Genomic DNA, 27,219 nt, shown 5'->3' with positions numbered 1-27,219 from the left:
TTTTCTGCTGAAAATGAGCAACAAGCATGCACCATCGTCTCACCTTCACAAAAAGTCCCGCAACTACACACATACACAGGCGTTTTTGCATCATTCATCACTTCTGCGGAGTCCAACCAAAAGGTCGATTCTAGCTGGTCACGAACCTTGATTACAACAAGAAACGGAGTACATACGATAGAGCCAAAGGTCGGGTCACAGCACTTGTAGCAAGGTGTTCTGGCGTTCGCGTCTTTTTTTTTTTTTTTTTTTCTTCGTTTTTCGACCTTCATCATCACCGAGATAGACGCGCTCCCCTTCTTCAGTCTTTTTTCTCCTTGTAATACCTTTTTTTCTTTGCCATAGATAGCCGCCTTGTGGCACGAGACACGGATGTGCGCCACGCATTGTTGCACGCAAGCACGACGAATGCTGTCATGAATACTACCATTAGAGTCTACTGACTGTGGAATTGATGATGAATTATCCAAGGTGGACGTGGTTGTGGAGGCACAGTCGGTGTAGAAAGAAATGAGAAATCCTCTACATACCCAGGGAGAAGACCAGTCGCCGCTTGAGGGCATGGGCTCCCAAGCCCGAACCACCAGGCAACGGCAACAACCACCAATGCTTCCAAGTCCAGTCCTCCAGCTCTGCTTCAGACATCCGCAGCAAAACCGCCTGCCCCAACTAACAGACGCAACCCGTGATCCGCAGCTTCACTCGCCGCCCTCCAAAAAAAATACATCGTCAACCTGGACCTCGACCGGCCGCCGAGACCATAACTTCGCCTACCGAGAGACCTCAAGCTCCTCCATGACTACCTACTATTGCATCAAGCACCACGAGCGCCCCGGGAAGTTGGGGTGGTATTTGAATCATCTACACCTCAAAGCACAGAATGCAGGCATGGGCTCCCAAGTGGAACGGCATTGGTAGGACAGGCCTGGATCTGTTACTACATCGCTATTTCTTGCTGATAAAAGTTGAGCATGTCTTCTTTACCAGCCAGCGGATGGGCATGGAGACTGGCTGTGTCATGTCATCTTCTCCTCTCTCTCTCTCTCTCTCTCTCTCTCTCTCTCTCTCTCTCTCTCTCTCTCTCTCTCTCTCTCTCTTAGTGGCATCTTAAGTTCGGTGGCATAATTGGGGTAGAAAGATGAGACTTCCTCTTGGACCAGTCATCCGCCGTCCCAGCCGCGCCTAGGGAGTAAGGTAGTCGTCCGCTGTGCCATCATAGCCGTGTCTAGGGAGCGGTCATCCGCCGTCGCAGCCACGCCTAGGGAGCAGTCTTCTGATAGAACTGTTGTCCATGCGGAGGGTCAATCCTTTTTTTTTTTTCACCCACTGTGGTAGTGCAATCCAGAGTGCGTTAAAGATGTTTTGTAGATGAAGATGGTGCTTAGTATCCACCCAATCAATAGGGGCAGAAAGCTGGTCAGTGTATCACGTATTACGTCCAGTAACCAAATATGCTATCTCGAAGCCGCTGTATGCTCATCGCGCCCATCAACGCCATCCTACCATGCATCGGACCAGCTGCGCTGCCCTTTCATCACCAAACGCCTTCTGTTCAGGCCCAGCGCCCCGCGACAAACGCCTCGCCCACCTTGCATGGGCACGCCAAACGAACCACAAATCCAAAAGCTTCGCCGTTCCGCTCAATTCTTCTTGGGTCCCTGGACGCGGCCCGCCCTGCCCGTCTGAATGATCTCGCCCGTGTGCGGGTCGTCGGCGCGCAGCACCGCCCAGCTCGTGCCGTCTGCCTTTTCAAGCGTGAGCTCCAGCTTGGTGCCCATGACCTTGTAGGTGCTCTTCTCCGTGTCAATGGGAGCGAAGAGGGGCATAATGGTCTTGTAGCGCTTGTTGTCCTGGGTGCGGAGGTCGAGCGAGACGGTCGTTGCGGAGCTGAAGGCGATGACTGAGGCGTCCTTGTCGATCTTCTTGAGGAAGAGGGCGGCGATGACTTGGGAGGGGGTTTGGTAGAAGTCGGTCCTGCGAGTTGTGATTATTAGCCTTTTGCACTCCTCAATTGGATTGGGATGCGGGGGAGGTCTACCTCACGCTCTCCACAGTATCCTCTTTGCTCTCGTCCTTCTTTTGCCCCACGAACAGATGCTGGTCCTTTGTCTTGCAGCCCTCAATCTTCATAAATTCGTCGAATTCCAACACACGCCGCTTGCAACAGCTCCAACCTTTGCTGCCCTCGTGGAAGATGGCCACGCCCGGATGGTGGACACATTGCTCGCCTTCGCGACCTTTGATTGGGTCATATGTCGCATTGCAGCCCCGCCTCTTGCACTCCTGGCCCGCTTGTATTGGCAGCTCCGGGTCGTCATTCTCGTCCTCTTCTGGCTTGGGCGATTGGGCTGGCGGAGACGCTTGTGCTTGTCTTGTGGGGAGACGGACGGGTTCTGCGGCGGCTGTGGGTACTGGAACTGGCTGGGGCGGTGCTTCGGCGGAGGGTTTGGGCTCAGGAGCTGGCGTGTCGTCGACGTCGGAGTGCTTGCCGGTGGTACAAGGCGGGATGTTGAGGAACTCGTCGAAGGTCAGGACGCGGGGCTTGCAACACTTCCAGCCTAAAGGGGTCGAGAAGTGTCAATGACGTTTGGACAGACATCAAGGTGCCGTGTAAGGCTGAGCTGATCAATTGAAGACTGGGGCCGTCGCGCACCTTTGTGTCCCTCGTGGAATTCTGGCGGGCCGGGATGGTAGACGCATGGCTCGTCTCCGTCTTCGTAGACCTTGCCGCAGCCTTTGTGAACGCACTTCTTAGCCATTTTTCTCGAGTCTCTCTGGAGGTGGAGGAGCAGAAGGGCAGTAGTTGGCGGGAAAAGACTCACACGAGGGAGGTCAGCAAACGACGTGCCGGCTGGTAACGAGGACCCTGCACCCAGCTGAAGCTTCGAGAAAAGTCGCCCCAAGATCGCAACTCATGGCGACAGACGCCCTCCTCACCGCCTTGGTCTCCGCCGAAGCCCAAGCTCCAGTCCAATCCTTTCTGTGTCGTCACCAACCATTTTGCAAATCACCAAGCCGCCATGAGACCATCCCCATTGCTGTTGCAGCGCATCTGTCGCCTCACCTTCTTCTCTCGCCACGGCTGCGCGCTGTGCGACAATGCGAGGCAGGTTCTCTCCAATGTCTGGGACAAGAGGCCTTTTCACTACACCGAAATCGACGTCATGAGCCCCGGCCAGCAGAAGTGGAAAGACGTGTACGAATTCGATACGCCAGTTGTATGACGCATGTAATCAAGAGCTTGGAGACACAAGCTCACTATGCATCCTCAGGTCCATGTTGAGAAGAACCCGGCAAACGAGGGCCAAGAGACGACCACGGCTGCCCGAAAATTAATGCATCGTTTCAAAGAAGAACAGGTCGAGGCTCTCATGGACGAGGCTGAAAAGGACCTCGGACAATGAATGCCGTGCCGACCAGTGGCGCCCTTTGACATATTTTAAGATAGCGGAACGGCTCGTTCGGCGGGAAGCTGGGGCGAGCAACGACAGGCGTGGGGTACTGCTGCCGATCTCTTGCGGGGGCAAGCTGAAGGATCCTAGGACTTGCCCACCAGTGTCTAGGATTGAAAACTTCCAAAGTCCCTTCTCATCTTCTTGTTCGACCTTTGACTAGGACAACTCATACTCAGGATCTCGCAAAACTCAGGATGCAAGCAGCAAACCGTTTTCAAAAGGTCCTGACCAAGGGCAGCCCCTCATTTGGAGGTTGGCAGGTAAATACCAGCCACGTGCTCCTTTGTGTGGTAAATCAAGTGACATGTTCTGGACAGATGCTGCCCGGCACCAATCACTCGCGCGCCATGGCACGTTCCAACCTGGATTGGATTTGTGTCGACACTGAGCATGGAAACATTGATGGTACGAACTTGCTTTTACCCTGGCGTCACTTTATTCACACTGTACCAGACAGCCAAATGCACGAGTGTGTAGCTGCCATAGCAAGCTGTGGTGTTAGTCCACTGGTGCGAATTGCCGCCAATGAGTCCTGGATGGTCAAAAGTCAGCTTGTACCTTGCCCTTTTCAAGACTGTCTATCAACCGAGATACAGGAGCCCTCGACGCTGGTGCCCACGGTGTAGTCGTCCCATTGCTATACACCGCCGATGATGCACGCAAGCTGGTCTCTTCTGCAAAGTTTCCACCGATGGGGACCCGCGGTTTTGGATCGCCTTTTCCTATGCAGAACTTTGGCAATCAAACGACGACCGAGTACCTTCAGCAGGCCAACGACGCCCTCGTGACCATTGCGCAGATTGAGACCAAGGAAGCTCTCGAGAATGTGAACGAGATTGCTTCAGTCCCTGGAATAGACGTGCTCCTGATTGGGCCTTTTGACTTGGGCAATAACATCGGCCACCCCATCATCGACGGCCATGTCGCCGAGGAATTGACTGCCGCCATTGACCGCATCCACAAGGCAGCCGTGGACAACGGAAAGAGGACTGGCATCTACTGTACAAGCGGAGAAGAAGCCAGAAAGTATGCTGACAAGGGCTTCCACATGGTGATAAGACAACCAATGCTTAACGATCCAGGGTTTGGAAGCTGATTCATAACAGATGTCGATTTCTGCGGATATGATGGCCATTCCTGCTTTCTTCTCTGATGCTCTGAGTGCGGCCAAAGGTGGTCTGGCCCACCAGGCTCTGAATGTTGCAAAGGGTGCTGCGTCAAAAATCACTGGACCATACGGACGATGAACAGGTGAGGGGGCTTCTCGTCGGTGAAGTCATTCAACGAGCAGGGGAATGTGTTTTCGGGATTATGCGGCTACGTGTGTTGGTGTAGAAGAGTTCCCTTTGGGCGCGTATTTTTAACGCTCACAAAGGCAATACTACAATCACCGTCTGACATTATGAGTTCTTGAGTTTTACTATCAGTGCGAAACAAGTTCTTCATCTTCTGTAGCCATTCTCCTCGAGCCAGAGCAGTCATGTCGTGGGAATGTCGAATCCCTTCACACCCTCCCCTAGTATCGAGTTGGGATCACCGCAACCGGATGGTATGCGGCACACACACCAAGCTGGGAAGGTGCTGAATCGCGGGTAATCTCGCCGCGATGTCGTCCTTTGGACCCAGAACCTAAACAGACAGGAGCGACATGAAGAGAACCTCGGTCCAGATTATCTCCTGTGAAGCCTCCCAAAACTTACCACGAGCTTTTTCTCCGCGCAGCTCTATCGTTCAGCGCTCGAAGTCTCTCAAAGCTCGCCAGGGCCATTAGTTATCGCTAGTACAATTTCTACTGCGCAGGTCTCGAAAGCTCCCGAAGCACGCGATCCGAAGAGTTGGCAGAAAATGGATCGACTTCTTTCTATCCTGGTGCAAATCTGTCTCGAGGCCATCGCATCTGCTCTGACTCATTTCCTTTACCGATTACCCTTTGGTCCCGACCTATTCTCCTTCAGCTCTATCCTCATCAGGATGTTCGCGATGGTCATAATAATCACGCCAATGACTTTCAAATGGATCTCTGTCCGTCAGTCGTACTTGAATCGGAAGCGGTCTGAGGCCTTGGAAAAAGCTTGGGCCCAATTCACCCGAGCCGCAAGAGGGCTATCTTTTGAAGCGAATCTGTCATTGTCACACTGTACAGAACCAACATGGGTCCAAGTTTTCGACGGCGTGGTGCAGACGGCGACCGTCTGTGAAGGGCTTGGACGCATGAGGGTGCTTGAGACGGATCAAGCGGTCACTTCCAGCATCATGTCGATGCGCCGAAGCATAATCAAGATGAGGAACTCCTACCGGACAAACACGGAGTTGCTCGTGGCGATTCATTCTCAGCAAGATCCGATAGGTTGGGGGATGGGGCTATGCCGGGGCACTGATCCCTTTGACCATGTCACGCGCTGCCATCTGGCACTCGAGGGGCTCGTTACTGCAGTCGAAGTCGTCGCCAGCAAGTTTCGCAGATGAGTATCTCTTTCCTACATGAATACAATTCACTCAATAGGCTAACAATTTGTACCCCAGTCGCGAGGACCCAGTTCTTCTGGAGGTATAGCAACAGCTGGAGACTGAATAATGAGCATCAACAACACACATGGCTCAGCGTACACTCAATGGGAGGCTCCTAGATTATCTTGAGTTTTCTTCGCCGAAACAGCCGTGCTGCCACAAAAGATTGATTTCTGCAGCGTTGCGCATTCGGTCTTTCGACAGATGTTGAAATGTGTGCGAGGTATATCAGTCAAACACAAGTTTCATGGCCATCACCAACGGGCAGCAGAGCGGATCTTGGGCCAAGCAAAACTTTGATTAGGAGGAGATTATGCTGGGTGTGCGGTTTCCGCGGTCTTGTTTTATGTCCACACAAGTTCTGGGGATCGCGGTTGTGCCTCTGATTCAAAAGGTTATGAAATGCATCTGACATTTCATCCTCAACCCTATCGCGCTTCCTAATACGTGACTTGCTCTATCTTGGTCCAAGGTTCGGCGCCGAAAGACGTGGCCCACACAAGTATGGGATCCCGCGAATGGGGCCTTGAATGCTCCTTGTTACTGTCCTTTGTAGACGCCACAACGCTCTCGAGTACTCTGATGTAGTGGGACTTGAATGCTCCCTAAAGATCATTTGTCCGCGTGTACTACGACTTTGGTCACCGAGCCATGGTCTTCAGCCTTCTTGACTTGGGCACACCAATCCTTCGTTCGACCAACGCGCTTCAAATTTCGACGTTCCGGACAGGAGGGGAAAAAAAAAAAAAAGAAAAAAAAAGCAAAATCTCAGTGTCGTTTTAACGTGCTACCGGACTGCACCAAGCCTCTTCCTATCTTCCCAAAACACCGACACCCTGAGCGCGCAAATAGCTCCACTTCGCGATTCTGGAGTCCATCGAATCGACCGGGAGGAGAATCGATGGGCGTGCTTACGCAGCGCCGTGTCAGTAGTTGCACCCTTGGTTCCAGCGCATCGTCGTCGTTTCGTGGTTCTGGACAGGACGCCAAAGACCCTTGGTTCCGCGGTTAGGTTCTGACATGCGCCAGTCTCGTGAGGCTTGCGAGTACTGGCCGGCTCACTGATTTCACCATATGATCAAAAGAAAAAGAAGTCTCCAATATTCCTTCAAGAAGATCATTAGTCCTAGAAGTACGTACATCATCAGTTGGCTTTCGTTGACAGCATCGTTCAAAGCGACCCGTACGCCATTTTCCACCCGCACACGAACAAGCCACGAGGCTACATACAGCATTCTAACAGCCTTTGTACCCCTTCTCCTGCCACACCTTGACGCTCTTGATCAACATCTCGCCGCTCTTCTCCCAGGTCGGATACCATTTGTTCCGAGAGTTCCAAAAGTCCCTGGGAGCCGTCAACGACGAGTCGACCCAAGGCTTGCTGTTGTGGCCGTCCTTGAACCAGCCGTTAGTCGCACCGACGGCGACGTTGATGATGAGGTAGAAGTCCTGGTCAAAGGGCGCCGCGTTGTTGCCAGTAGCCTGCCACGGATTGACGATGCGGGTACCGTTCGAGTCGGCGACGGGGAAGTGGCCGCGCGTGAAGAAGGGTATGTTGAATTTGACGTACATGACCTGGATGATGCGCGAGTCGACGTAAGTGAAGAGGTACTTTTCGCTCCACTCGAGGCCGAAGGTGTGGAAGTCGGCGGCGTAGGTCGTGAGCTTGGCTTTGCGCTTGACATTGGTCTTGTACCAGCCGTCTTCGCTGGTGGAGGGCCCGTAGTGCAGCGTCGACGAGACGATTTCGTTACCGCCTTGGCTGTAGGTGTAGTTGTTGCCGCGAGACTCCATGATGTCGATCTCGCCGCTGCGCGGCCAGTCTCCGTACGTGCTGTTGACGGGCATCATCCAGATGGCGGGCCAGAGCCAATCGCCAGAGGGAAGCTTGGCCGTCACTTCCACTCTGCCGTACTGGATGCTGAGGCCTTTCATGGTGTTGATGCGACCGGACTTGACAGGGTTCACAATCGTGCCGTTGGTCGTGTTTGTGGCCATATGGCAATTCTTGTACACATCCGAGACGCACCCGCCACTGCCGGTCAGATCAATCAACTGGTTCGTCTCGATCAGGTTCTGATCCTGCAGCGTGGGCTTAATGTGAAGAAGACCGTCTTTGACAAACACGTTTTCGTCTGTGTTTGTCGTCACATCGAACTGGCCGTTGCTATGGCACGTCAGTCTCCACTGCTGGTTTTGCAAGATTTGCAACTTACCCGTAGCCACCGGCATTGACCTCCTTTGTCCATATTTTCTCATCCAGACCATTCGCAAAGTTATCATCCAGCACCTGGCAATATTCATGTTCAATGACAGAGCTCAAGCCGTCCCAGACCAAGACTGCTGTTACTGCGATGCCGGCGAGAAGGCCCAGCAAAGGAAAAATTGTGATCCATTTTGCCTTAGGATCCTTCTTCTCTTTCCAAGGCTGTTCCACAGTCCCCTTTTTGATCCTTCTCGATCGGAAGAAGGGTTGACGTGCAACAGCGTGAAAGTCGTATAAGGAAGTGGTCGCAGAAGCCGGCATGGATCCATACGGCGTGGCAAAGGGATTCGAAGCCGCGCGCTGGATGGTAGGCACTGGAGAAATGACATCGCTTTCTGGCGTGCCTGGCCTATTCGAGGCAGTTGCCGTAGAAGTGCCCGAACTAGCTTTCTCAGCCATGTTGTTGTGATTTACGTGAAAGTGGAATAAGTGAGTTGAGGGTACACACAGAGGCTCAAAACACGGGAGAGGAGCGTAGAATCACAAAGACTTGGGTATCTCGACGGAATTCAAAGGGATGGCAGGGCAGGAACGCAAGGTCAGATAAAGTGATATTGACAAGCCTCTTGAGGGTCTCGACACTTGTGGCTTGGAACCATGGTCCATTGACGACTCGCCTCTCATCAGTAATTTTCAGGTCGATATGGAGCTGAGTTTCCAAAGGCAGTGACAAAAGAAGTGGGCTTGTCCTCGTTGGTCAAGATGCAACCGAGGCTAGCGGCTGAGGGTCGTGGATATGTTGATTGATGCCGCATACGGAAATGCTGATTGTGGCTTCGGCGATGGCGCAGCAGCCAGGCCCACTGACGCCAACGTACCAGACGCAGACTGACCGACCGCACTGCATTGTCGGAGGCTTCGTATTGAAGTCAACATTGTGGAGGTCGTCGATAAGGCCGCGTCGGCGGTCGCTGTGCAATGGTAAAAGCCGTGACACCCACATAGATGGCGTTAGGGGCTTGGAGAGGGTTTAGTGATGTACAATGGTGTGTTTATGAAGCATTGGGTGTGGCGCGAGGACGAGGTAGGGTTTTGGATGGTTGTCCGGGTGTGGCTAGCGCTGTCGGTTGCTGGTGAAGAACAGATATGGTATAGACTCGTAAATCGCGACAGGCCGCCCAGGTATGCCGACTGCACGTGCTTTCAAGTGATAGTATAATCCTAGAAGACTCTATGATTCTGTAGATCTTCATTAAGACTTATGATCAGGTGGCTGTTTAGTTTATATAAGTAGATTATATAGTGGTTAGTTAGTTGGAGATAAGAAAATTAATCAGTCCCTCTCCTAACTACTTACATGATATTCTGATTACGTCACCAAGCCAGCAATTGTGATTCAACACCGGGCGTAGCCTGCATGGACTTGCATGGCTTGTCCTCCATTTCTCCGGCTGCACCAGAGACATTCCATCACCATCCCATGTCCGTGTCCGTGTTTCACATGCAACTAACCGAAAATCTCGACCTCTCAGTCGCCCAGTCTGATTGCCACCACCAATTGTGTGGCCTCACCAAAAGGATTGATTTCAGCAGCTATCCGTCTCGTCGCGCGTAATTTCAGACACTACCCCAGCGCATTGCGGCTACTCTGCCAGTCCAAGGGACATCTTCATTGCTCGGCATTGTCATCGAGGCGCCACGCAGCCATTCCATCACTGTTGCCGGGTCGCTTCATGTTTTGATCCTCCTCACCAACCTCAGCTACGCCCATTAATTACTTTTGGTCCGATTCGTTCGCCTTTGCTGATTCTCTATGGTGTTCGCAATTCCGGTTTGCGCCACCGTCGGGAAACCGCTGCATACCTAATGGGACCCTCGTCGAGCGATTGGTGAGCATCTCAGTTGGTGAGCGCAAGCGCCCACCTTCTGACCGTCAAGAGCGACGGTGCTGCTTTGATAATTGACACTACATTCCAAGTTCTCCTTTGCTGGAGATCTGACGACTGAAGAGGACTTATCATGCAGGTCTTGCGTGTTTGGCCTCCGCGAAGGCTGTAGAAGAGCGTTCCGCCCTCTGTCCCCAAGAACACCTCTCATTCGAGGTCTTGGGAAATGGCTTTATCGTTACGACAAGTCTTCAAAATCCCGCGTAATATAGCAAAAGCGCCATCATTGGAGGTTCTAGAACGAAAGATATATCCATAACGCTGTCGGACGAGTCACGCACGGTCAAATCAGCGGGATGGGATTTGCGACCCGCTACAACTCAGAGCGGACCGTGAACAATTGTGTCGCGATGGAAGGACGATGCAGATAGCTTTTGAGCGCGGACGCGATAAGGCGCTCTCAAGAGCGCTGCCTCATTCTCCCGTCCCTCCGCTCGCAGGCCGCATGCAAAGATCTCTCCGCCTGCTAACCCAAAAACTGTGCTCGTCTGAATGACGAGACCTTTCCGAGTTTGGATCGAAAAGACGACTGGTTTTGAGCATCAAAAGCCGGATCTCAGATGAAACGCAGAGGCGCACTCTGCCATGCAAATATTCCCAAAATTCTTCAAAACAGCCCTGATATTTGTTATCGCCATTCAAAGGAAGTGCCAAAGTTCCCGATTCCAGCCCTTCTCCACCCTCTCTTTTCCTTGTTTTTACGCATCCCTTGACTCCCACAACACGAGTGCTAGTTGTATAATCAAGACCGGATGTGAAGTTGGCCATCAACTCCGATCTTCCGGTAACTATGGTGTTGATTGAAATTTGGGAGTGTTCGTTGTCAACTCTCGAGATGCTAGAGAGCTTGGTTGGATAAGAAGCTTGCAGAAACCGCCTTCGATTGGAGAGACACTCCGGAATTGGATGAAGCACTTGATTAATCTATGTCGCTTCTAAGTTTGGGAGACGGAGATATTAGACGGCACTAGACATTCACGGAGTTCTTCACCCTAATCGTGGTATTGTTACTTCGGATACGTGTCGCAAGCAAGATTCGACACTTTCCAGCAACAGACAGTGTCTCAAATTAGATTCGCCAATCAATAAACACGGCACCTCGTGTTTCCCCGATTGTTTGTCACTTCCTAGTGAGCGTCTCTGGTCAATTCAGACTTTGTGCTCGCTAAAATCTACCCGGCTGGAGAATGGATGTTGCAAAATATCCGATTTCGTCTATCTGCTCATCAGCCGTATTCCTTCGGTGCAGGATCAAACAAACTCAAACAAACTTGCTCCGCAGAGAAGACTAGGAGCGTTGACAGCAATGATAGTCCATATTCGAAGCCTGAGCCCCTTTCTTCGGAAATCGAGCTTGACAAGCCGATATTCGGGCCGACAGATCGCGGAGTTTTGTCCGAACATTCTACCACACACGGTTCACAATAGGATCTGAAGTGGTTACCGAGGCCCTCCTCCACACAATCATTGTGAATTAAGCTTCGTCGAGGAACGACGACAGAGCTAAATACAGGAGGATGGAATCCGCACAGGGCACTGAAGACCCCGATATGGTGGGCTTGAGTTCAGCCTCAACCTTGGGAGTTCCTTCCGCGTCAGAGGCTCTCCATGGCAAAAGTATCGATTACGTCGAAAGAGACACCCTGATTCAGTCTAGCTCCGAGTCAGATGACCGTGCGGTTGAATGGATATCAGCTTTGATGACACGCGGCTGGAAAGGTAAAAAATCGTATCTGTTGTTGGCAACCGTTGCTTGTATGGCTTGATGCATACAATCATAGTTTGCCTTAAAAATCTTAGGATGCAATGCTTCCGAGGCTTGGTGAAGAAAATGGCACAAACAGGCATGGCATCCATGTTTGACAGCTTACGAATGCTCCCTGTCTGCGGCTGAACTCTGTCAGTGAATGCCCAAAAGCAGCCTGTTGAGCTCACTTTTTCTTTCTTTTTCTCACAAAGGCCGCGATTTCTGAAGCGTCCTTAAAGCGTTCCAACAGCCATTAGAAGGCGTCTTTACGTACAGGTACGGTATAACGTGGCAGTGGAGCATAGATTCCTCGTCGTTGAACACGACGTCCAAATACCCACGTTGGCTGTGCACTTCCAATGCAATGCAGTCATTGCGTGTTTGCGTCCAACCAAGCGAATTTCCACGGATGCGGCGCGTATTGACGAGTACTTCCCGGCACTGTCCACGCCTTTCCGGTATCGATGCGAACAGTCTCGCGAATTTGTCAAGAGGCAGTGACCAAGCTGGCCGACCTTTCCGTCGTAACACATTGTATTAAACCCGGAGAGCTATTTCCTCTTCTGGTCATCTATCAGAGGACCAATCTCAAGCAAGTTGCATGTGGTACATGTTGGGAGCCTCCCCACCGTAACCCATCGCACCATGAGTCTTGTCGGAGTGTGGGGATCACGGTATTTTCAAGCCGCGGTAGCAAGCAGGTGCGGCATCTCGCAGGGACATTCGTGGCCGCAACTTTAAGGTTACTACTTCAGCCAATCGCTCGATTTGAATAGCCTGTGAGGCTGAAAACAAGACTTGATCTTCCGTCATTATACGAAGGGAAGTGTGTGCTGGGCGTTTCGCGTGGCTGATGAAAGTTAGTTTGGCTACCGGTCTGCCACCAGCAGCAGGGATATCTTCGGACGTCGAGTTGGAAGACCGTTGCCGGTCCAAACAGATTTTCGGCCTCGAAACAAGGACAATTTGCCGCATCCTACATGCGTTTGGACGGTGGACAGAATGAGAGCGCTGTCTACCGTAACACACTGTCTGCAGGTCTTCCGTTTCTAATCCCCTGTACAACTTTGCCCAGACTCAAGTGGTTTCTTCAGCCGTTCATTTCTTTTCCATCGATATCGTTATGTGATTTTCGACAGGAATACGTGGCGTCGATGTGTCGCATGGAAAAGCGACAGGGATCGCTCGTCCTCTGCACTGAAAGAGACAGCGATGATGCGCCCTACAACCAGGTCGCCGTTTTCCCACTCCAACAGGCTTTCGATTCAGCTGCAACTGGGTCTTGTTCACAGCCTAAAATAGAGAGTTGTATCTCCGGGCCTCGTGTTGGAAAGTTGTGGCTGCTCGATGGTGGTGGTTGTGCAGGTGACGACAGTCCATGGCAGAGACCTTGCCCGCTAACTACAACCAGAATATGGTCGTGTGCGGCCCATCCATGACTTTGATTTTAGGTGGCAAGAATAACAGGGCCTTGCTGCAGTCGAAAATCCGTAGAACATCTTAAAGCACGCCATTGCAGCCGTCTTTTGTTTCAGTACGAAGCAGACTAACCCTCTCAATTTTCTCCAATTATAATCTGCTCAAATCCCGCGTCTTGGAGTGTGGAGACGTTGAAACAACCTGCAGATCTCTTTGTCGCATTTCTCGTTTGTGGTTGCATGAAATATACCTTGAGCTTTTCTTAGCTCCGCTGCCATGTTGACAAGCCTCTATGTCGGTGTGAGTACTGTTACAAGATCCAAGCTCAAGGCGACCCAACTAATCTTTGGGGAATAGGCTCTTTTGGGTGTAGCAGTACAGAATGTAGCCGCGGAGGGATTCAGAACCGTTGGTTCGTCAGGATGCTCTGTGCAGATGTCATTCCTCCAACCATTCACCGACAATGCAATCTTCCTGGACAACTACCACCCGAATTATGGAGGACCCGGTGTCGACCTCCACACCGGGGCGCATGCCCCCGATGAATATGTGTATGATGGCACCAAAACTGCAGTGTTCAGCACCGAGTTCAATTGGCGGACCTCTGCTCTGCGGAAGCTCAGGCCCAGATCCAACACCTTTTGCTCTGCCGGTGCATTCTTTCCTGATGGCACATTGCTAAACCTTGCCGGAGCTGAGCCCAATGCAAATGATGGGGTCGGTGACGGCTTCGATGCCGTCCGCAGGTTTGCCCCTGGCCCTTGCGTCCAAGACAAGTGTACCACGGACTGGGTTGAGGGCGCATCGCGCCTTCAGGCCAGAAGATGGTATCCAACGGTGGAAGCTCTCGCCGACGGGGACGTTGTGGTTGTGGGAGGCTCCAACGTAGGGGGACTGGTCGTGAACGAGGTCAATATAAACGTTCCGACGTACGAGTTGGTGACGCAAACCGGCGTGCCACCGCCGGCGGTCAAACTGCCAATTCTGGAGTTCACTGATAACGCCGACACGAATAAGGCCTACAACATGTATCCAATTCGTAAGTCTGTGCTTTCAATTAGACAAGTCGTGCGACTAACCCTCTTACAGTCGCCCTCCTTCCTAATGAGGCAAACGCCAATGAAGTGTTTACTCTGGCTGGCCAAATGGCCGTCATCTGGGACTACAAGACGGACAAGTTGGTCAAGACGCTCCCGAATGTTCCCCATTGGTCGCGCAATTTCCCCTCTTCCTCAACCGCTGTTCTCCTTCCTCTTTCGCCTGCAAACAATTACGAGCCTACTATCCTGCTCTGCGGCGGTAGTTCCGGTGACAAACCCGCGCCAAAAACCCTGAACGACTGCTACCACATCAAGCCTTATGCTGCGGACCCGGCATGGGAACAAGTCGACAACCTGCCCAATGGCGGACAGGTCATGACCGATGCCATTCTCCTTCCCGACGGCAAGGTGCTCCTAATCAACGGCGCACACACTGGCTCTGCAGGCGGCTTCATGGCCGACGACCCTGTCACAGTGCCGTTGATCTACGACCCAGCCAAGCCAGTTGGCTCACGCTTCAGGCAACTGCCCAAGGCCACGATTCCGCGCATGTATCACTCCACCGCGCAGCCGCTGCCGAACGGCGAGGTCCTGATTGCCGGCTCCAACCCTTCTGTCTCGTACAACAAGGGAGGCAAGGTCTTCAGCAACTGGCCCAACTTCGACAACTACGGACACCGCTCGTACCTCCAGCAGCAGCAGCGCAAGGACTCTGCGTTCCCGACTGAGTATCGCGTTGAGATATTCTCGCCCGATTACATCGATAATCCGAATAGACCCAAGGTCACCCGCGCTCCGAATGCGATTGCGTACGGCAAGACGTTCGACGTGGCGACCAATGTGCAGGGCCGGGACGTTGTGGTAAGGCTGCTGTCGCCGGGCTTCCACACGCATGGTATTTCGATGCAACACAGGCTCGTGGACCTCAAGGTCACCAAGGCGGCCGGACAGGGCGCATACACAGTCACTGCGCCGCCGAGGTCGAGTGTCATGCAAGCCGGTGCTCTCCTCTTGTTTATCGTTGTTGATGGCATTCCATCCGAAGGTGTTTGGGTCAAGCTTGCATGATTCGCATCTTGTCTACTTTCCCTTTTTGTCTTGCCGCATAAGAGTCAGACATTGCACAGCATTTGCGATGGATAGAGTAACTCAGCGGTATAGAAGATTTAAGTACCTGAATTTCCATATTTAGAGCCGAGCTGTATTGTCGTGGCACAGGAATTGTGCAAGTGATGTTCAAATTCAACATCCGCTCCGACTTCTTCGGCCTTGTACTTCGGCAAAGCCTCCATTCTTTCGCACCCAGGCCCCAAAATCTGCCGCGCACCCACCTCGTGGAACTTTTCAAGTTTAATTGTCTCACTACGGACCCTCACTTGTCACCCCATCAATCCAAGCAACCCACCAGATCAGCCATCCACTCACACAGGCCGCGTGAACGACGACGACGACGACGACCGACGACATGACACGGATGAGCATGTTGATAAAGGGCCAAAATAGACTCGCGTCGCCCGAAACTCTAAAGCTTCTTTCATGCGTTGCGAAGAAGTTCAAGCCACACACAGACCCGGAGCCGATGCCGACGGATATCCCGAACCAAGACGGGGGGCCCAAGCTCGTATGTCCAAAGTTTACACGGCTGCGCTCTCCCGCTTTCCCACTTATTCGCTCTACCACGGTTTCGACTTTGCGGATGCATTGGCCCGGTCGCCTACGCTGAGGTGATACGTTTGTTCGACCGAAGCTGGTGCGGATTGCTCGGATGGAGATGATTTACTGGAATTTGGATCAGATAGCATCCAGCCGTTACTCTTTTTGGTCATGCAGACACTTCTGCGAAAGCGACAAAAGCGACAAAAGTCCCGTCCTCTGTGATCCAGGTCTTCGTCTTCACCTACCTCGCTGGCACATGGGGATGCAGCAAGCGAGGCGGGCCGTGATGAGACGCGGTGGCGTCGACAGTGCGTTTTATTGACGCGAATGAGGTGGACTGATTCGGTTTAGGATGATTTTGAGTAGGCTAGTCGTGCTCTCCTATTGGATTCCAGCATCAGTTAGTTTAGATAATAGTTCAGAACTTTTGGTTAGGCAGCCTGCTCAGAGGCCTAATTCTTACTTTTCCACCCTGGTGTCTGATGTTAAATCTATCTATGTATGAAATACTAAGCCTCAGTAGCGGGTATAGTAAGAGAATCCCACATACCTGTTTAGCTAGGATGTTATTAGAGGGGAAGAAGAAACAAAGTCTCCCATCATGTAAACATAATCTCCTGTTCTTGTGATATTTTGCTCAAAAATTGCTGACGCTGGAAACCGGCGGCAGAGTATCTGAGGATTAAACACGGGGGTGGCCGAGCAAGGCAAGGGCACTGATTCGATGCCGAAAGTGTGCTCTTTGGCTTGAGAAAAGCAGCCGTCGAGAGAGCTCGTGGGCTCCCTTGATTGGATGCTCGGGGACGACTTTTATTTATTCACTGTCACTTGCTTCCGATATTCGACTCCGAAAAATGAAGTCCACTGTTGTCGACGCTTTGGACTCTCACGTCTCCGAGTGAAGCCTCTCGCAAACTCAGCGACAACAGGAGTGGAATTAGAGAGCTGGAAATAGAGAGGCCAGGAAGAAGATGGAAAACGACATGTCTCGGGATGATGCGGCAAACAATGGTGTTGAAATCTCAAGAAGCGCGTGGAAAGGCCTGATTGATTGCTTTACCCCTGAACTATTGGATTTGGTCGTCGTCAGCTTGCACTCGTGTTTTCGACTGCATACGCAGTGGTATTGTATCGTCAGACTCGGACATCGACACCACGGACGTGATTCAGACCATACGAGTCTTGACCCATTCGACAAGGGCGTTGCTTAAGACGCGCAAGAGGCGGATCGATTGTTTAAGCTTTTTGACCATGGGAAGCTCTGATATTTAAAGATTCGGACTTGGCCTGTGAAGCATTTGAACCCGTGTAACCACAGATCGGAGGAACAAGGCAAAGAGAGAGAGAGAGAGAGATAGATTCAGGAGGGCTCACCCCTTCAGCGCCTGCACAATGTCCTTGACATCCTCATCCAAGTTCTTGTCCTGCACACCCAGAAGCTGGTTCGAGTTAGACTCCCAGAGGCCATACGCCGTCTTCTTGCCAAGCATCACGGCCAAAATCAGATCCATGACGGTGCTGAAGTCGCCCTTGGCCAAAGCCTCGTTGATCGTCTTGATACGCTGCTCGCCGTCGACTTCCTCGACGACAGAAAACGTCTTGCCCGTAGCTTTCTCCAACGCCGCCTTGACCTCGTTCTGCGTGACCCGGTGGCTCTCGATAAAGACGTAGCGGTTGGCGCTGGCATCGTAGGCCTCGGGCTTGGTAAGGAGGTTGACCAGCGCGCGGCCAACGGTCTTCAGGTTTGTCGTGCTCCAGCGCGTCTCGCCGCCGTCCCAGCGCCGCATTGTCGCGGCGCCAATGTCGAAGCCCAGGAACCCGACGTGCAGGCCCCAGTCGAAGAAGAGGCCCGTGATCAGGCTCGTCCAGCTGATGCTGTCTTGCTTCGTCCTCAAATACTCGGTCGTGTGGCGCTTGGGTGCGAGGATGGGGACCGTCGCGGTGACGTTCGGGTCGGATGTGTTGCAGCCGAATTCAGACGGGACGAAGCGCTTCACGCCAGCCGTGATGGCAGCGTCGATGAGGGGCGTTTGCACCACTGGGTCGCCCACCATCGAGACAATGGCGTCGGCGGACGCGGACTTGAAGACGGATGCGAGCGCATCATGCGTGTACTCGGATTGGACGGTCTTGACGTTGGGCCTTGGAGGGGTTGTCAGCTTTTGGAAAGAGATGGACGTGTTGTTGTCAAAAGGCGTGGTTGTCATGGAGAGTGATTGACACAGGGCGTTGTTAACAGGGGGCGGCGCAAACGCACGGGAAAGTCGCCTTGGAGCCGGTACGCGTCAAAACGGTGACGTTGAGAGGAGAGTCGAGAAACTCTTTGAGAACCACAGGTCCGAGGTTGCCGCTGGCCTGTTTGAAGGGTTTAGCATGGTGTTTGAAACAGCAGCTGGGTATAAGGCTACTTACGCCAACGAGTACGACGTTTTTGATCGGAGTGGACATGATGAAAGTGTTGTCTGGCAAGCGATTTCGAGGTCTGCTTTGAATACAAGGCTTCTTGAGGGGAGCTGATGGCTTAAAGCACTACTTCTGAGCGCCGACTCGCCAACCCGTCTATATACTCCCATGAAAGTCCCCACCTTCAGATCGCCCCGCCTCGCCATGACCCTCGACAATCGCGTCACCAGCCAACTGCCGCGGACGACGTACCAACAGAGCCAAGCGAGTGAGTGCGCATTTGCAATCAAACCCAGACTAATCAGCTGTTACCTGTCAAATGAGCGAACATATGTGTACAAGTGCCGATGGTAAGAGCAAGCTTGTTGCCTGTTTGGGACAGCGCGGACCTTTGGCGGGGATGTTGCTAAGCAGAACGGAATCACAGCGCAGAGTTGCTGAGGCGGAGCGGAGGTAGAAAGCCACACTCCCGATGCTTGTCAGCCAATTCCGCCGTATTGCGCCATAAGGTGAGCCGATGCGATGAGAGTCGTTCAAATTTTTCGAGAAGCACTTTCCGCGCGGGTTTCCGTTGTATCGCAATTGCAACCAATGTTTTCAACTAGCGGGCTTGGCTTGGCACAGCAATCCACCATCAACTCGCAGGTCAACAAGGAAAATCAATCATTTAGCGCTCACTGGCATGCCCGTAGTTACAAAAAAAAAAAAAAAAAAAAAAAAACCCGGCTTCCACTGTCTCGCTGTTTTGAAATTTCACCACCTTACAACTTCGACGCCGGCGTCGCAGAACCAGCCGAGGTGATTTCGTTGTAAAGCAAGCTGAACCAGAGTTAGTGACACCTTTACAGGAAAGCCTGGCGGAACATACCTCGTCAAAAACTCTGCGTAGTCCTCTCCAGTTACCTGACCCTCGAAATATTTGGCAGCCAATCCGAACTTGTTGCCCCTTGGAGCTTTGCTCTCGAGCTCTTTCGCCTGCTCCTTGAGCAACCGCAGGGCGTAGTCCTTGTCTACCCTCTTGCCTTCCTTGGTGGAAACGCCATGTCGCACCCATTGCCACAGCTGGCTGCGTGAGACTTCAGCCGTCGCCGCATCCTCCATGAGGTAGTTGATTGGTACGCAGCCGATGCCGCGCAACCAACCCTCCATGTAGCCGAGGCCAATGTTGAGGTTCTTGCGAATGCCCTCCTCAGTGATGGATCCAGGCACATTCATGTTCAGCAGGTCATTGCCTGTGATGTTGACATCCTCACGACGGATGTGCATCTGGTTGGGGGTGGGCATGTGCTTGTTGAAGATTTCAGAGGCAATTCCTGCGAGGGCGGGGTGAGCAACCCACGTGCCGTCGTGACCGGCACGAACCTCGCGGAGCTTGTCAGCGCGGACATTGTCCATGGCAATATCGTTGGCCTTGGGGTCGTTCTTGATCGGTATCTGAGCGGCCATGCCGCCCATGGCGTGGACCCCTCGCCTGTGGCAAGTCTTGATGAGAAGCTTGACATAGGCATCCATGAAGGGGACAGTCATGGTCACGGCAGACCGGTCAGGAAGGACAAAGTTTGAGTTTTGGCGGAAGCGCTTGATGACGCTAAAGATATAGTCCCAGCGGCCACAGTTGAGGCCGGCGCTGTGGTCACGGAGCTCGTAGATGATCTTTGTTTTGTGAGTATACTTCTCCGATACCAATTCGAGCACTTACCTCATCCATCTCAAACGCAGCCATGATGGTCTCAATCAGGACGGTCGCGCGGATGGTTCCGCGGGGCATGCCAATGTAGTCCTGCGCCAGGTTGAATGCGTCATTCCAGAGCCTGGCCTCAAGGTAACTCTCCATCTTCGGAAGGTAAAAGTAAGGTCCGGTCCCCCGTTTCACGAGCTCTTGGGCATTGTTGAAGAAGTAAAGACCAAAGTCAAACAAGCTTCCGGACATGGGCTCGCCGTCAACGGTGAAGTGCTTCTCTTCCAAATGCCAGCCGCGGGCACGGGCAATGAGCGTGGGGAGTGTCCGGTCAGTGCGGAGCTTGTACTCCTTCTCGCCCTGCTTGAAGTCGACCTGCCGTCGGATGGCATCGTACAAGTTGACTTGACCGTTAATCATATTCTCCCAAGTTGGCGCGCTCGAATCTGCAACTGTTAGTCACGGAAATGGCGCATGTTTGCGACAAAAAACGCACCTTCAAAGTCGGCCATGTAAGTCCAGACGTCCGAGTTCAAAGCATTCACGACCATCTTCCTGTCAGTGGGACCGGTGATTTCCACACGCCTGTCGACCAGGCCGGGGGCGGGTGGAGCACCCTTCCAAGCGTCATTCTCGCGAACATGTCTTGTTTCTGGGAGAAAGTCGGGAAGATTTCCCTTGTCAAGCTCGACCTGGCGGATGACGCGGCGCTCGAGCAGGGCCTTGCGACGAGCGTTGAAGGTCCGGTGCAAAAGGGCAAGGAAGACGATGGCATCTCTGTTCAAGATCTGGCGTGTCTTATCGTTCAGAGGGCCGAGGATGTTGACGCCCTCGAGAACGGCGGTGGGGTTAGGAGTATGATTGGCCTTGGCCTGGGTTCCAAACTGGATCTGGGCGGCCATGGTGGCTGTCTTGATGAGGTTCTGGAGGATGTTTGATAATGCGACGGGATCGAGGTGGTTGGCAGCCGATGTTGACGACGGTGATGAGGATGTTGATGGGGAGACAAAGGCACGCAACGACAGAGAAACGGTAGGAATGACGACTAGATAGGTAGTTTTATTCGTAGGTGACGTCTTTGCCTCGGATGAAGAGCCAGTGGCAGTGACTAACGGGTGGCCTACGGCGGATTGGGAAGCTCTTGGAGCTAGAGCTTCCTCGGGCGGAGGGGTCATGGCGTCGGCCCACCTCAGGCTTGTGATGATGGGGCAAAGACACCTTACCCGGCGAACTGGAGCTACCCCTCACTGCTGCAACTCTACATCCTGCATCCAATCCGCTGCTTCATCCATCGTCGAAACACCGAGTCTTTGACCAACGTCGTCAGGATTTTCGCTCAACCTTTCTTCAACCCGCAGCCGCTGCTAGCCAGACGCCCCAAGACCCAAGAACCGCTCTCCGGCGCCTCCCGATGATACCTCGGACGCTGTCGGGTAGGTCCTGAGCGCCCCGAGCGGACAGGCCCGTCTCCGCTGTACCGGCGAGTCATCCCCTTCTCCACCCCCACCTCTCTCGCAGCATGCCCTGCATGCAATACCTTTGCCGATTTCGGATCGTGTACACATCGTTACTGTGACTTTGAGCCGCGTCATGGTGCATTTGCATTGTTCCATCACGCCCTCGGCATTGCAGTCCAGAGCGGGCATCAGCACAGCAATCTCGCCATGTCCTGTGGCGTTTGAAGACCTTGATGGCAGCATTACTCGATGACATTCGCAAACCACTCCAGCATCAATTTCAAATGCTTGTAGACACTATTGGCATTTTGTCCAATTAGAGATAGGGAACCGCCGCGCTGGCGGCCCATTACCAAACAGTATCGAGCAAACAACCCAAAATCACCACCATGCCAACTATGTATCATATGTACACGTAAAGCTACTCCATAGACGTCTTTCCTCCACACCCAAAATCAAACCCTCGACCTTCTCTTACCAAATCCACGAACCTTAACTCTCTGCAAGGTCATGACTCCACACCTCGCTAGCGTCTTCCAACTGCCGCATCGCGTAAGTCGCTCTTCGCTCTCGCAGCCGATTCGCCGACGCTTGCTCCACCACACGTTCGATGCTTGGGTTGACTCAACCGCTGGATCTCATCAAGTAAAAATGCGACTGCTGCTGGAAATTCTACTAAAGTATGGTACCAAAGAGCTCACGGGCAGTTCTAGCCGAGAAGGCATCCTGCGGCACAGTGGGAGCAATCATTTACCACCGCAGTTGCGGCTAAGGAGCAGTCGTTCACAGTGTCGTTTCTTTCTACGCCAATCGCAGCGCACACAACCAGAAAAGCTCTCTCCATCCCCCAAACCAAACGGATGCGCTATCGAGGGCTGGCCATCATCAACTCACACCAAAACAACCCTCTCCACACCCCCAACCCACTCAAGCACCGGCACTCTCCTCTCCCCATCCTCAACCCCCTTACCATCGCCCTCACGCACACCACGCGCATCCCACCTACCCGCCTCCCTCTCTCTCCTCAAAAACGCCATCGCCCTCTCCCTCAACCCCTCCCACTCCTCCATCCCGCTCACCGCACCCCTCTCCCTCAACAGCCCCACCGCACGCCGAACCCACTCGACGCAATCAAAATCAAACCCCTGCGTCCCATCACCCTCACCATCCGAACCACCGTTCCGACAAAACGGCACGCTCGCCAAAATCGCCGCGACCGCGTCGACCGACTCGATCAGCTTGCCGACGATGACGGTGAGCAGCAGTCGCGGGTCCGTGTGCAGCGAGGCGAGGCGCGCGTGCTCGTAGACCCAGGGCTGCGTGACTGCTGCCGCATCCGCCGCCGCCACCGCCCCGTTGCAGTCGGTCGCGATTTGCAGTGTGTTTTTGACGTGGTGTTTGTGGATGAGCGGGGCTTGAGAAGAAGAAGAAGAAGAAGAAGAAGAAGAGGAGGAAGGAGGTTTTGTGGACGGAAGGGTGGGCATGGGGATGTTTTTGGGGCAGATGAGGAGCGCGTAGTGTGGCGCGTCCGGGTGTTTGGGCCGCGCGTAGAGTGTGAGGTGGAGGCGTGGTTTGTTGCGTGGCATTTGCTCTGCGTTGTCAATTTCGGGGTTGGGGTTAGAGTTTTGACCTGCAACAGTGTTGTTGGCGCGCGATAGACCGGGACTTTGTTTGAGTTTTGGTATTATGCTGTCAGCGTGAAGCGTAGTATTTTCGGTGCGCGGCTAACTTGCAGCTGCAAGGATGGAAAGTGGACCCGCAAGTGCAGCCAGCCATAGTGATTGTCAAAAGACAATGTCCTGTGGCATGGCGGGCGGCCAGGAAGCATTCGTTCGCTGATAGTACCTAGGTCATCATGGTTGAGCCCCGGGAGCTGTAATTCACCACTACAGCTAGAGCTACGCAGTATCATCTCCTAGGAAACTCACCATGCGTCTCTCTCAGCCATCGAGTGAGGCAAATGAGCTGTTCAGAGCTTAGCATCCTTGCCACTGCTCTCCCTCACCTCCCTCATCACCTCATCCCTTCTCCCCACGTCTACCCTCCTCGGGCCCTCCTTGCGAAAATCGACAAACACGACCCACTCGCTCGTCCCCTCCTTCGCTCCCTTGGTCATGGCCTCGATCTCATGGCCGGACTTGTCCAGCCCCAAGATGGCGCGGCCGTCGGGCATTTTTGTTAGGAACGAGGGCGAGATGCGCTTGTGGGACCACTCGTTCTTCTCGATAAACGACAGGAGAGCGGAGCGCTCTTCCTGGAGGGCGTCCCGGTCGGGCGACGGCGGTGAGCTTTCGACTTCGGGGTTTGCCGAGGGGAGGAGGAATTGCGAGACGAGGTGCAGCAGGAAGAATTGCGGTGGGAAGAGGATAATCTTGTCGGCGCGTGCGAGCGAGAGCCAGTGCGTGGCAGGGAGGAAGCGCGCCGCTGTGTGTTCGATGCCGCCGTCGGAAGTGGGCAGCGGGAGAACGGCCTCGTCGGATGATGGGAGAGATGGTGATGAGGGGAGCAGAGGCATGAGGTATAGGTACATTTGAGTTGTGAAGCGCTTGGGGACGTTCGTCGGCGTAATCCATCGCGTGAATGGGACGAGGTTTCCTGGACTCAATCAGCTGTACTTCTACATAAAGTGTCGCCTGCCATACCCAAGTCTGCCTCTGCATCCCACTCAGCCAGTACGTCTTTGAAGCGTCTCGTCCCAGAGTGAATGTCTTTCCTCGCCTTCTCCCTCTCTTCCTCGGAGACCCGGAGCAATCCCTCTTGTCCTCTCTTCCGCGCAAGCAACAGCCCACTCTCTTCAAAGGTCTCTCTTATTGCTGCCCATCTGTATACATCTCCATCTCTATGCCGCGCCTCATCATCCACGCCTGGAATCTCTCCATCATTTGTGGCAGAGCAATTGCCACCGGGAAATACGTGTGCGCTGGGGAAGGAGGACGAGGTTTGGACGCGGTGAAGCAAGAGGACTTCGTTGGTGGGCGAAACGAGTAATATTGAGGCCGAGGGACGCGGCGGAGAGGGAGGCTTCCTGGGAGGTTTGGTCGTGGTTGACTGTTTAGACTTGGAGGATCTAGGCATAATGACAGGTTGAGCGACTACACTCCGGGAAGAGCGACAATGCGTGACCGGCAAGAGTCCCGAGAAAGCTCGTTTGGTTCCAGGACTCGCTCTCAGTTGTCCGACCGCGAAACCATGGCGACAAACCCTCACAGACACTAGCATATTTATAGAGGCGTGTTGTTGTGTGGTAGTGTAGCACACGCGCGACGCGCGCGCGCGGAGAAGCCTGGGCCGAGGTTGTCAGCTCGCCTATTTGGCAGGGATTCTCATACGTCATGCACACCTGTTTGGAATCCAAGATACTCTACACCAAATTCATATATAAACATCTCATTGTCTGCCAAGGTATAGTGAAAGACTCCTCTCGTCTGTCATGCAAAAGATCTGACGGTCCTAACGCCGCGTATTCAAATTCCCACCGTAGCCCCAACTCCAAAAATGACCTTTTTGTTTTCGGACCTCTCGCTTACGAGTACAGCTTCTTGTCGAAGCTGTGCAGGCCGTGGACATTGCCCTCGGCTTGAGCACTGGCAGTGCGAAGCTCGAACCTGACCTTGCCATCCTCAACGGCGTCCTTGAGCTCGGCCAAGCTAGCAACACCAATGTCCTGGAGCGAGTGCTGGACACCGGCCTGGAGGTAAGGAAGAAACTTGGTCAAAGAACCGCGGTCGAGCACGGAACCAGAGACACCCTGGGCGACGAGGACCCTGTCGCCCTCGGAAAAGTAGCGGGCAGTACCAGCATTGCTGGCCTTGGCGTCCTTGCTACCAGCGCCAGCCTTCTTGTCCTCCATGGCATCAATGGAGCCCATGCCACGGTAGGCCTTGACGAGCTGACCCTCACGGCTGACAAAGTACTGACCAGGGGACTCGGTGGTACCGGCAAGGAGACCACCCATCATGATGGTGGTAGCGCCCATGGCCAGACCCTTGACAATGTGGCCGACGTTCTGGATACCGCCGTCCGCAATGCAAGGAACGCCAAAGCGGCGGGCGAACCTGGTGACGTTGTAGACCGAAGTGGCCTGAGGACGACCAACAGCCATGACCTCCTGCGTAATGCAGGCGGAACCACTGCCCATACCAATACGGAGGCCGTCAACACCAGCGGCGATCAGAGACGCGGCCTGCTCGCGGGTGACGACGTTGCCGCCAATGACATCGAGACCGGGGTACTTCTCCTTGATAAACTTGATCATGTCGATCTGGTACATCGAGTTACCCTGGCTGCTGTCGAGGATGACGATGTCAAGGCCAGCCTCGACAAGCTTCTCGAGCCTAATCTTGTCCTCGGGGCGGGTGCCGATGGCGGCGGCGGCGATGAGCTGCTTGGACTCGGGGAGCTTGGAGGCAAGGGGGAAGTTTTGGTTCTTCATCAAATCGGAGCGCGAAACGAGGGAGAGGAGGTTGCCGTTGTCGTCGACGATGGGGAGCTTGCCCTTCCTGGACTTGCGGAGGACCTCATTGGCCTCCTCGAGCGAAATACCAGTCTTGGCGGTGACGAGGTCGGTCGACATGACATCGGTGACGGGCTCGTCGAGCTTGTCGTGGAATTGAATGTCACGCGCGGTGATGATTCCAACGAGCTTGGACTGAAGGGTGCCAGACTCTGTTCAAGTCAGCAACTGCAGGAGTCCTAGCAGTGGGAGGACGAGAAAGGTATGAGTGGGATCAGATTATGCGTCTCCACATGCGACGGAATCGCGTTGCGGTTGAACGAAAGTTATGTTTTGTGGTTGGAACATCATGAGACGAGATGGGCAAGGGGAAAAAGAGGACTCACCAGTGACAGGGAAGCCACCAAAGCCACACTTCTCCTTCAGCGCCTTGGCCTCGCCAACGGTCGTGTTGGGAGAAATGACGACGGGGTCAAGGATGAAGCCGTTTTCGAAGCGCTTGACCTTGCGGACCATCTCGGCCTGGTCTTCGACGGAGCAGTTGTGGTGGATGACACCGAGACCACCGAGCAGGGCCATGTGGATGGCCATGTTGTGCTCAGTGACCGTATCCATGGGGGACGAGAGGAAGGGAGTCTTGAGGGTGATCCTCTTGGTGACGGGCGTGTCGAGGTTGACATTGGCAGCGGGAAAGCCTGAGACAATTAGTTTACGCGTCGCGAAAGTGGCGCGAAAAGGTTCGACGCGTACCAATGTAGCCAGGCAGGACGAGAAAGTCGTTGTAGGTCAGACCACCGTTGAGCTTCGAGTCGATGAGGGTGTGAATGTCCAGGCCATCGCGCTCACCGTAGTCGTTCTTGAGGACCTCGAGGGCGGTGGTGTGGTCGAGGGCCTTGGCGGCACCGTTGACGGCGGGCATATTGGTGGAAATTGACAAAGGGGGTATCGTAAAAGAAGAGAACGGACGGCAGTCAGGGTGAGGATGCAATGGAGCTGAGCTGCACCGGGGAGGTTTTCCCAAGAAGAAAAGAATTGGAGGAGGGCGGCGGGCAGAAATTTAAGAGCGGAGCTGCGCGGCCGGAGGCTCGGCGCCGGTTCAAGCTCTTATCGATAAGTCATTTCCTGGTTGGTCGAGGTGTGGTGATCCGGGGCGCCACCTGAGCCACACCGACCACCTCAGCCACATGCGCCACCTCTCCTCATCGTTAGCCGCTGCCGTTGCTGTGAGCGCACGGGCCCCGTAAACACCTG

The 27,219-nt window shown here is 53.7% G+C and overlaps 10 protein-coding genes across 10 annotated transcripts; 4 read left to right on the top strand and 6 right to left on the bottom strand.

The window, feature by feature from the left end:
- Window positions 1-1,375: 1,375 nt before the first annotated feature.
- On the bottom strand, window positions 1,376-2,889 carry IWZ02DRAFT_17898 (diploid state maintenance protein chpA). The gene is made up of 3 exons (XM_066762269.1): window positions 2,654-2,889; window positions 2,039-2,558; window positions 1,376-1,974 (listed from the first exon to the last, which is right to left on the bottom strand). Exons 1-3 carry the CDS (start codon window positions 2,757-2,759, stop codon window positions 1,641-1,643), a joined length of 960 nt encoding a protein of 319 aa, XP_066627164.1. The 5' UTR covers window positions 2,760-2,889; the 3' UTR covers window positions 1,376-1,640.
- A 50-nt stretch (window positions 2,890-2,939) lies between these two features.
- On the top strand, window positions 2,940-3,780 carry IWZ02DRAFT_17842 (glutaredoxin domain-containing protein). Its single transcript, XM_066762257.1, has 3 exons — window positions 2,940-3,218; window positions 3,273-3,715; window positions 3,773-3,780. The coding sequence occupies exons 1-2, from the start codon at window positions 3,021-3,023 to the stop codon at window positions 3,402-3,404; spliced, it is 330 nt and encodes a 109-aa protein (XP_066627163.1). The 5' UTR covers window positions 2,940-3,020; the 3' UTR covers window positions 3,405-3,715; window positions 3,773-3,780.
- IWZ02DRAFT_17808 (Pyruvate/Phosphoenolpyruvate kinase-like domain-containing protein) lies at window positions 3,528-4,737 on the top strand. Its single transcript, XM_066762253.1, has 5 exons — window positions 3,528-3,715; window positions 3,773-3,860; window positions 3,909-4,001; window positions 4,052-4,506; window positions 4,562-4,737. Exons 1-5 carry the CDS (start codon window positions 3,650-3,652, stop codon window positions 4,700-4,702), a joined length of 843 nt encoding a protein of 280 aa, XP_066627162.1. The 5' UTR covers window positions 3,528-3,649; the 3' UTR covers window positions 4,703-4,737.
- Window positions 4,738-7,048: 2,311 nt separating this feature from the next.
- IWZ02DRAFT_17799 (concanavalin A-like lectin/glucanase domain-containing protein) lies at window positions 7,049-8,777 on the bottom strand. The gene is made up of 2 exons (XM_066762249.1): window positions 8,180-8,777; window positions 7,049-8,130 (listed from the first exon to the last, which is right to left on the bottom strand). Exons 1-2 carry the CDS (start codon window positions 8,626-8,628, stop codon window positions 7,200-7,202), a joined length of 1,380 nt encoding a protein of 459 aa, XP_066627161.1. The 5' UTR covers window positions 8,629-8,777; the 3' UTR covers window positions 7,049-7,199.
- Window positions 8,778-13,716: 4,939 nt separating this feature from the next.
- Window positions 13,717-15,389, top strand: IWZ02DRAFT_486667 (glyoxal oxidase N-terminus-domain-containing protein; the record flags this gene model as incomplete). Its single annotated transcript, XM_066769282.1, has 2 exons — window positions 13,717-14,320; window positions 14,371-15,389. 2 exons carry the CDS (start codon window positions 13,717-13,719, stop codon window positions 15,387-15,389), a joined length of 1,623 nt encoding a protein of 540 aa, XP_066627160.1.
- A 1,958-nt stretch (window positions 15,390-17,347) lies between these two features.
- Window positions 17,348-18,425, bottom strand: IWZ02DRAFT_369429 (uncharacterized protein; the record flags this gene model as incomplete). The annotated part of the gene is made up of 3 exons (XM_066764433.1): window positions 17,348-18,119; window positions 18,235-18,332; window positions 18,390-18,425. 3 exons carry the CDS (start codon window positions 18,423-18,425, stop codon window positions 17,348-17,350), a joined length of 906 nt encoding a protein of 301 aa, XP_066627159.1.
- A 678-nt stretch (window positions 18,426-19,103) lies between these two features.
- Window positions 19,104-21,342, bottom strand: IWZ02DRAFT_439529 (malate synthase). The gene is made up of 4 exons (XM_066766785.1): window positions 20,555-21,342; window positions 20,080-20,504; window positions 19,249-20,033; window positions 19,104-19,199 (listed from the first exon to the last, which is right to left on the bottom strand). Exons 1-4 carry the CDS (start codon window positions 21,231-21,233, stop codon window positions 19,142-19,144), a joined length of 1,947 nt encoding a protein of 648 aa, XP_066627158.1. The 5' UTR covers window positions 21,234-21,342; the 3' UTR covers window positions 19,104-19,141.
- Window positions 21,343-21,960: 618 nt separating this feature from the next.
- Window positions 21,961-23,328, top strand: IWZ02DRAFT_17639 (uncharacterized protein). Its single transcript, XM_066762231.1, has one exon. The coding sequence runs from the start codon at window positions 22,376-22,378 to the stop codon at window positions 23,171-23,173; it is 798 nt and encodes a 265-aa protein (XP_066627157.1). The 5' UTR covers window positions 21,961-22,375; the 3' UTR covers window positions 23,174-23,328.
- On the bottom strand, window positions 23,293-24,914 carry IWZ02DRAFT_17691 (uncharacterized protein). The gene is made up of 3 exons (XM_066762236.1): window positions 24,856-24,914; window positions 24,158-24,798; window positions 23,293-24,110 (listed from the first exon to the last, which is right to left on the bottom strand). Exons 2-3 carry the CDS (start codon window positions 24,732-24,734, stop codon window positions 23,485-23,487), a joined length of 1,203 nt encoding a protein of 400 aa, XP_066627156.1. The 5' UTR covers window positions 24,735-24,798; window positions 24,856-24,914; the 3' UTR covers window positions 23,293-23,484.
- On the bottom strand, window positions 24,887-27,025 carry IWZ02DRAFT_17630 (inosine-5'-monophosphate dehydrogenase IMD2). Its single transcript, XM_066762230.1, has 3 exons — window positions 26,719-27,025; window positions 26,355-26,663; window positions 24,887-26,180 (listed from the first exon to the last, which is right to left on the bottom strand). The coding sequence occupies exons 1-3, from the start codon at window positions 26,885-26,887 to the stop codon at window positions 25,039-25,041; spliced, it is 1,620 nt and encodes a 539-aa protein (XP_066627155.1). The 5' UTR covers window positions 26,888-27,025; the 3' UTR covers window positions 24,887-25,038.
- Window positions 27,026-27,219: the final 194 nt, after the last annotated feature.

The sequence above is a fragment of the Phyllosticta citriasiana genome (genome assembly GCF_038021145.1).
Source record: "Phyllosticta citriasiana strain CBS 120426 chromosome Unknown IWZ02scaffold_1, whole genome shotgun sequence".
Classification (NCBI taxonomy): domain Eukaryota; kingdom Fungi; phylum Ascomycota; class Dothideomycetes; order Botryosphaeriales; family Phyllostictaceae; genus Phyllosticta; species Phyllosticta citriasiana.
Note: the sequence above shows the minus strand (reverse complement) of the source record. Positions and strands in the feature narration are given on the sequence as shown.